Genomic DNA, 8,533 nt, shown 5'->3' with positions numbered 1-8,533 from the left:
CAAGAACAAGGGGGGCGGCGAAACCGATTCGGATCTTGCTCGTGATCCTCCCGAACCCATATATTACCGTTAGCTGGATGATCATCGTCGGGGGCAATTTTTTCCGCCGGGGGAGATCATTCGAAAGCGGGGAGTAGATCGAGGGAAAATCGACGGGAATATGGGTCGTGAATGGATCATAAGATCTAGGCAGCGGATCTTAAAAGCTGCATTCGTCGCAAGAGTCAGAGGGTGAATGAGCAGCCTCAGAAATTTTTGCTTTCTGTACGGTATGTTTACGGATCCTTCAGAAACCAGGCGCAACAGCCGGGAGCGTTGGACGACGTCCACCTTCGTAAGTGCAACTTGCTTCAATTAGACAACTTACCTAGATGAACGCAGATAACGGTCGAAGGCCCGTCCGCTGTGTGAAGGTCGTTATCATCAGAAATGATGAATAATCGTGGAAAAAGGGTAATCAAGTTTTTCCGGCGGCCATTTGCTGGAGCCTTATTACGGCTCCCCTGGATAGAAGAGAAAAGTAGTTACATCGTTAACTACACAAGCGTTAACTGCGCGAGAAAATTGTCGCCGTGCAAACTTCCGGGGATCGGAGTGCTTCCTTATGTCGACACGTGGCTGTCCAGCTGAGTTCTGAGAGACAATATTGGATAACTTCTCTCGAAGTATAAGAAAGAAGCTTCGGATGATCGATATGACGATGTTGGAAGGAAATCGGGACCAGCGCGTCGTTTTCGGGACCCAATATTTCGAGGCCTTGACAAATTATTTTTTCTTCTTCCAGGAGGTATGCGACCGTCATTACAGCTATAAAGGAGAGATCGAGGGAGATCGGCTAATCTCGAGCCCCGGCTTCGCGTGAAGAAAGTGCCAAAAAGGTAATTGTTCTCCCTTATTTCCGTCTCCTCAAGCTGGGACTACAGGGTTCGAAGATTGGTTTCCGAGAGATTCCGGATCCTCGGGACGCCTGACTGACTTGGGAGGATAAGTCGGTTCACAACGATGACCATTTTTTGCGTGGGATCCTCATTGCTCTTCTTCTGGCCGCAAAGTGCTGAGTGGATACTCACGGTGTCTTCTGCACACGTGACCACGCTCCCCTGCACAACACCGCCAGAAGCATTTTTCTTGAAAGCTCGAATGCTGCGAGCGTGTTCGTCGGGAGGAGCCGCGCGGACCAATTTCGAATGTCTGAATCCGTCCTTGCCGCATCGGAACACTTCCCGTGTATTATGAGAGGTGAAACCACTGTCCGTGTTAATTCTTCGGGTCCAACATCTCCTCAACCTCCCCTTATCTATGAGGATCTGCGGCGAAACTCCCTTTGAAGGGTATCGATCGCCTCGAATTATCGCGAGAACACCGACATTATTCCACACGATCTTCGCCTCGAACGCTCGAAAATGGAGCTATACGGGGCATCCGTGTAGGTTTTCCACGAAATGTATTGGTGCATCAGACACGGGAATTTCTACACGGTCAATCAATCGCTCCGATTTATCATGTCGTTACATGTGGCCATGATATCTGAGGGATCCTCCGGATCGCCCGGATGGAGAAGGCTCTGGTAGTGACTCAGAATCTCCAGAGCGCGCTGGCAGGAGTCTCCAGCGTGTTTTCTGGAGGAGGAACGCTCAGTTCCGATAGAAAGATTGTTTCGCTGTGGTTCCAAGATTGGAAGAGCGGATTCCAGCGCGTATCCGAACTAGTCGATGCTGGGCCTGATCTGGTCTCGCTCCTCCCGCCGCAAGGTACGAAGTTCCAGCGTCATAGATATTCCTCCCAGTCTTTCTCGACAATCGGAACCGTAGCTGGAGCGCTCGCCTGTCGCGAAGCAGTCAGGATCCGGCACTGGCGGTGAATTCTCGCTGGCCTAATTAAGACTTCCCTCCTTTGCGGCTACGCAGACCATCTTCTTTGGAGCTCCTTCCTGCAGGTTGACTACAAACTTCGGCTCTGATCTATATGTGATAGCTCCTCTCTCCGATACCCACACGTATTTGCGTTCCATAAATGGAACCAGGATCAGACACTTATCATCAAATCCAAAATCAAAGCGCGTCACGAAGGCGATGATCATTTCAGATGGTGAGGTCACGAGACGAGGTCCAGTCTGAGCATCCACTCAGCGGGGAATGGGCAGGAGAGGCTCAACCGCCGTTGTCTCGACTTTTGGCACAGTTGACATCGAATAAACCCCCAACGCCAAACAAAGCTGGGTCTGTAAGCTCCGTATCTTCAGATGACACGACCCCCAGCGCGTCAAAAAGAGCTTTACTCACAGGTAAGCTGTCCGAGACTTTCGTCGCCGGTGCCCTCTGTTCACTTCCGATAGGGATTTTGAGTCTGATGTCCCGAATTAATTAATCAACTCAATTATTAATTGAGTCTAATAATCCAGATCGAACATCGGATGCGACCGAGACATTCTGGAGAATATATATTTTTCTAAATAGATATCACCATGGAGATGGAATTTCGATTAGCGAAGAAATTATAGGTCATCATTGTATCAATCCGGGAGCTTTTTCCAAAACGATCCGGAATCCTAACGAGAGCTGTCCACCCATTGCAGAAGAAGATGGCGACTCGAGTTCGAGCCTTCAGAGCAGTAATCAGGAGCTGTCAACGCGATTATCGTCGCCACGGAGATGCACTCAGAATGCGCGAACGATGAGAGAACGCGAAGAAGAGGACAAGGCCGACGACGCTGCTGGGAGGAGACGGAAAACCACGCTAAGTTCACGCGAACGGAACTTACGGAGGCTGGAGTCTAATGAACGCGAGCGCATGCGGATGCACAGCTTGAACGACGCCTTCCAAGCCCTACGAGAGGTCATCCCCCACGTGGCGATGGAGCGCAAACTTTCAAAAATCGAAACCCTCACCCTTGCCAAAAACTACATAATGGCCTTGACGAATGTCATCTGTGACATGCGCGGTGACGAAAAGCCGTACCAATTCTGCAAGAAGCAGCAAGGCAACGATGAAGTGGCCGCCCTCAATGTTGTCGGTGTCGCCAAGAACCCACAAAAGCTGCCGAACGGAACCGTGGATGTCAAAAAAGAGGACTCGGAGTTCCGGGAGCGAAACGACGAGGATGAGGAGGACAACAGCAATCACCGACAGACCGGGAGTTCCCCGAGCCAGGACTACGTTGACTATCAGGAGACCATGGGGGAAGACCACAGTTCAATAATCATGTCAGATTGCGAGGATTCCGAGAGACTTTAGTTCAAAAACCAACCTAAGCGAAGTTTGTAATGCGATGAACTCCGACATCAGCTCCGGCAATATTACGACGTCGATGTAGACAAATCGTTACAAGCCCTATATTGCAAATCAGAGATTCCGCGAGACGAGAATCCCGCTATTCTAGGAATCGAGGTCTTGTTTTATTAGGAGCCTTATCTGTATGTCATGGCTCAAGCAATCATTCGGATGTAGAGTCGTAGACGAGCAACGGCTCTGAATTTCGGCGGTCCCAATAGCGGCAGATCTGATGCGGGGAGAGATTGCCGAGAGAAGGAGTCGGATCATGCCCCATGGAGACTCCAGAGAGGAAAGGCATTAGAACTCTCTGGTATCGAAATATGATGGGAACCAGTGCAATACTGATCGATCAGGCTGCATCGTGATCGAACGGAGAGGATGTGCAATCGAAACAGAGGTTCTTGGGTGAGAGGAGACGGCGAAGCTCAATTCAGTGCAATCGGAGAAGCCCGGTGGTCGGTTGTTCTAGATGGTTGATATGTGCCTTCGGTAGTCATATATTTCATTATTGTTAACAATAATACGCTGCACTCTTCCGATGCACGGAAAACAGTCGCAATATCCAATGCAATCAATACTCACTCACTGAGTCGTTCGGTGGCCGTATCGAATCCAAGCGAAGAGGCGACCGAGCAAAGGGACTTGATATTGTTGAAGGTTTGTATCGAATGGGACTGCACCCATTCCTCGATATCGCAGACTCTTATCGTTTTGTGTGTCGACTCCTACTGCGGTCATTGTGTTTCGAATGATTTCAAAATCTTCATCTGTTCGAATCGATAGATTTTGAAGAAATCGATAGACACGTACACACAACTCCTTGTGATTGAAGAAAGAGCGAATCGACGGCTTGTCTTCTGCATGGAGGATACTCACCCAGATTGAGTACTTGCGGAATAGCGAAACGGATGATTGGCTGAAAACTCACCGAAGCCCCAGAGATCGCGAATGGACGACGTCCCGTGAAAACTAGGGGTTCGGAGAGTCCAGGCACCATTTCGTTCCCCTCCGCAAATTCACCGAGGGCCGATTGAAATTTCACATGCGGGGAGACGCCTGCGATACGCATGAACAGTATTACGGACCTCCACGGGGAGGATACGGTGATGGAGCTGCAGTTTAGTGGGCGGGGCGTACGTAATCCCCATGGTCTCCCGGAACCGAAGTCCTCAAAGTCCGCACGGGGCGTCTTGTCCGCATCGCTGCGTCGGAAATGACCACTCTTTCTGAACCGGACATTCGTTTGGCCGGAGTGGAGGACTTCTCCCGGACCTGGGAAGCTCAGGTAGCGAAGGAAGGAGGTTTTGAGCCGATTATCTCAGGAGCTCCCCTAATTTGGAACTTCGGTGTCAATTGGTCGATCATCTTGAAGGATTCGTGTTTCTGTTTGGCCGTATCAATAGAGACAAAATGCTACGGAGCCGCGTCCAGAACTTTGGACCCTATCGAGCTACATAAGAGTAGAAAATCCGGGTTAAGACAACTCTGTGAGGACCGGCGGTCAAAACCGGAAGAAGTTGAAATCGATGTTCACCTGCTACCTCAAGCGATCCAGACGTTACCAATCAGCCAATTGTTACAGAGCAGATCATGAGAAATAAATATATTTTACCCTATTTTAGCCGAATTCATTCTTGGGATTTCCAAATGTCCCTCAGTGACAATTAAGGGGAGTCCCTCGTCGATCTGGCCCACCTATGGAATGAGAAGTCACGAGAGAGCATCCGAGATTCGCTCGTGCTTCTATTGAGATTGACGAGAAAGCGTATCGACGTGTTTTAGCTTGAAGGAATTCACATTTTTATTCATGGCGTTAATGGGCGAATACAGTTAGTTTCTCGTCCTACGAATATTGCTGACCGTTAGGCTGCCTACTTGTTTCGGATTGACTCTGAACGCAGCTCGCGGCTCCGAAATTGAGCCACCAGCTGGACTTGATTTAATCTCAGCTCATTATTCTGGGGAGTACAATAGTCGCATGTACGTCCGAAATCAAGGTCTTTCATGCAGAGAGTCTCGATCTGATTCAGAACAGGCTGAACCATGGGAATCTCACTGGGTCCCCGTGATGTGTGGAAGCAACTTCCGAGAGTCAGATGTCGAAGGAAGCTAATGAATCCGAATGTGGAAGAACTATCGATGAGGCCGAGAGATTCCAACAAAGCTTCAACAGACAGAACCTACACGGACGATAGAGTCGTGGAATCGTTTCGGAAGACATCATCATGAGGAAATATTTTCCAATGATAGTACTGTGGATATCAAGCAGCTTTCAAGCGTCACTATGGCCTCGTCAAAATCATCAGTCATGGACAACCACATAAACTCAAGGTAGAGTGCAATATCACAGATTGAATAAGATTGGATAAAGTATATCATCCACATAACAAGAGTACATAATCAGACTCATAAGATTCAACACAGTATAGGTATACCTTTTCTAGTATGCAAGTTTCTACGATCGTTCACCCTGCAGAGACACTCTTCATAGGTTATTCAGATGATTGGCGAACGAGCTAAGATAGATCTCACTAATTCGAGCGGAATGATGACCGCTTATCGATGACGTCGACATGGTGTTCGTCATCTTCTCACTTCATGTCACCTCTTTCGAGCTCTGGGTGTATAAATCTCCATCCGTTTATGTATCCGTCGATATCGATAAATGTATATATGTATACTTTCCATGAAGCTAAAAAGGGACCTCCGACTGAGCTGATTATAGCAATCGTCAGAAGCCCTGATTGTGGATGAAATCATTCCGAGCAAGAGCGAACCGGTGGTAGCAGAGCCCCCCCCCCAGATTCCAGGCCGCGGAAAGGCGCGTCATTACCAGTTCGTCTCGGCCGTGATCGTTAAGGATGACCCTCCACTCTCCCATCGCGATGTGTTCTGACTCTCACGATTGGGTAAACATACCGCTGAGCTTTTCCTGCATCTCTGAGTGAGACGGGTTGCTCGAGTCTTCATGATACATTCCACTCGATAATTATCAGTTCTCGTGTCTTTCTAGAGAGGAATGACGAAATCGATGAGCTAGACTGCTTTGAAGATTGCTCATGCCTGAGCTCTCATCCAGCAGTAGGAATTTCCCAGCTCTGTAGGCGCAGCCCCGATCGCGAATGGCGCCAGCGTCTCCCGACGAGACCATATTCACGAATCGTCACCAAAGGAAATACCGAGTCTCGAACCATCTCAGGGGACTCTCACCGCAAGCCCGTCCAGAGCTGAAGACTCGGGACTGGCCGTTTCGACCCTCCGCGGAACTTCGGAACCCTGCGGCGAGATGCCAGTTCCTAGGACGTGGCTGCGATCGGAATTCCATCATACCATCGGAGCCACGATTTGCGTCCTTGAGCTGCGATTACTTGATCATATTCTACGGAAGCGATCGGCTTTTCCACTACCAGTGGTACAATTGCGATTACTTCATCAATCTATCCGGATCCGTGCAGTTCCCGGGACGCTCATCCATGTCTCGGCATGTGCGTGCGTTCAGTCCTCAGAGAATGGATTCGCGACACGGGAACAGAGCCAGCTTGATTGGGGGGTAAGCTATTATCCATGTTCTTTGGGTATCACCATATCTTGGTACTTCTCATATTCCGCGCGAATCACGATTGCGTAAAGCTCTCACTGTTGCGGCTTCTGGTCCGACTATGTGGGAAAAATCTCACTTTTTCTGTGGGTCTTCGCTACAATATATAATGTGGTTATCGCTCAAAACAGTACAAGTTACGAGCTCTCAAGCCCGATTGTTTACCAGGGCGGATTCCTCTTACCTGTTCTCCGACGCGTTGGAGAACTTCGAATTCCTCGGATTACACTCTCTCTATTGCATCAAACGATGTGTACGTATTATTGGAATGACCCTTGAAAATTCATCCTGAATCACTAATTATGTGTGTGACTCCGAACTATTCCTCGGACAAATCGAGATTGGAATCATTACGCGAGGACGTCATCCCTGTCGGACGCGACCTCATTACATTGCGCCTAGTCGACAGCTCCCGAGACTTCCTTGAACTCACGAATCTACCTAGATCGAAGTCATCCTTTCTAGACCGTGGCTCCGTCGAATGCTCCCGGGAGAAATCGCTTTGACCGTCGACACTCACAACGGTCGATTGTCGAAACTGTCTGACCGACGATGACTCCGATCGACTCAGGGATGATTGATTAATTTCCGCTCTGATCGGATTCGACAGTCCACCACGGGAAGGAGGGGAGCGTGGACACACGATTGTCTCCCGGATCCTGTGACTGCTCGTTAGGGTGAAACTTGCTAAAGATGAGCTGTGCCCTGCTCGGCCTGAATAGCCTGAGTGGGCAGATTGTTTGAAGCAGGGGTGAGGCAGCCTGGAGATGCCAGCTGAGGATCTCCCCTATCGATTAACTCCGGGTGAAGGTTGAGCGCTGGGTTCACACGACCATTCATCTCGGTCTGGTACGTTTTGGCTCCTTGTAGGCCTGCAGCGGGAAAAAATTCCCGGGATGACTTCTCCCGTCTCCTGTCTCCTGAGATACTCCCTCAAGTCCGGACAGTCATTGGAGGACCCTCATTAGAACGGACCAAAGATGCGTCACCGAGTATCAATCGTATTCACTCACTTGAGTTGAGCACAGTGAGCTCCTCTTGAGGTTCCTGAACCTTGACGATGTCCTCTGGTATATTGACCACGCAGTGAAACACGTCGAGATGGGGGGGCAGACGTCCGTTTTCAAAAAGCCATTTCGATAGCCAGGATACCAGCACAAGCGTGTAGAAGCTGCACAGCATTGCTACGGTCCGGAACGGAAACAGTTGGCCGAGTTGCTCGTCGTAGTATGGATATTTGAGGACGGCGGGTAGGCCCAGGATCGCTTCCCCGCCTAGACCTCGGAGTAGGAGGCCAACGATGTAAGCGGCTGGCGGAAGGAAAGGAAGTGGTGAGGAACGTTGCATCATCAAGATGATCGCCCGCGATCACAGATTCACTCGGATTGGGTTCATGATCAGATCATCCTTCATACAACCATCTCCTAGCGGGACCGAGTACTCACCGAGGGATCCGTATGTGTTGACATGCTTTTTGAGATACACAACGCAGGTCAGTTGCGGGAACAGAATTACGTACACCAAGTCCGAGGAGAGGTACCAGAGACCGTAGACGGATTTGACCGTGAGGGCCATCGCGGTCGCCATTATTCCGACAAAAATGATTGAGACCTTCATTATCAGGATGACTTCATTCTCCGAGGCCTGTGAATCATACCCGCC

At 49.7% G+C, this 8,533-nt stretch overlaps 2 protein-coding genes across 2 annotated transcripts in view; one reads left to right on the top strand and one right to left on the bottom strand.

Annotated features, from left to right (window-relative positions):
* Positions 1-785: 785 nt before the first annotated feature.
* Positions 786-3,234, top strand: LOC100905655 (class A basic helix-loop-helix protein 15-like). Its single transcript, XM_003738288.2, has 3 exons — positions 786-878; positions 2,086-2,284; positions 2,576-3,234. The coding sequence occupies exons 2-3, from the start codon at positions 2,086-2,088 to the stop codon at positions 3,232-3,234; spliced, it is 858 nt and encodes a 285-aa protein (XP_003738336.2). The 5' UTR covers positions 786-878.
* A 4,324-nt stretch (positions 3,235-7,558) lies between these two features.
* Positions 7,559-8,533, bottom strand: part of LOC100905509 (high-affinity choline transporter 1) — a 4,326-nt gene continuing 3,351 nt past the window's right edge. Inside the window, exons 6-8 of the mRNA XM_003738287.1 lie at positions 8,317-8,515; positions 7,885-8,181; positions 7,559-7,743 (exon numbers count right to left, since the gene is read on the bottom strand). Coding sequence (XP_003738335.1) covers positions 7,559-7,743; positions 7,885-8,181; positions 8,317-8,515 — 681 coding nt within the window. The remainder of the gene's footprint in view (positions 7,744-7,884; positions 8,182-8,316; positions 8,516-8,533) is intronic.

Source organism: Galendromus occidentalis, unplaced genomic scaffold (assembly GCF_000255335.2).
Source record: "Galendromus occidentalis unplaced genomic scaffold, Mocc_1.1 scf7180000075867, whole genome shotgun sequence".
NCBI lineage: Eukaryota > Metazoa > Arthropoda > Arachnida > Mesostigmata > Phytoseiidae > Galendromus > Galendromus occidentalis.
The sequence above is the reverse complement of the archived record's forward strand: the minus strand, read 5'-3'. Positions and strand labels throughout refer to the sequence as shown.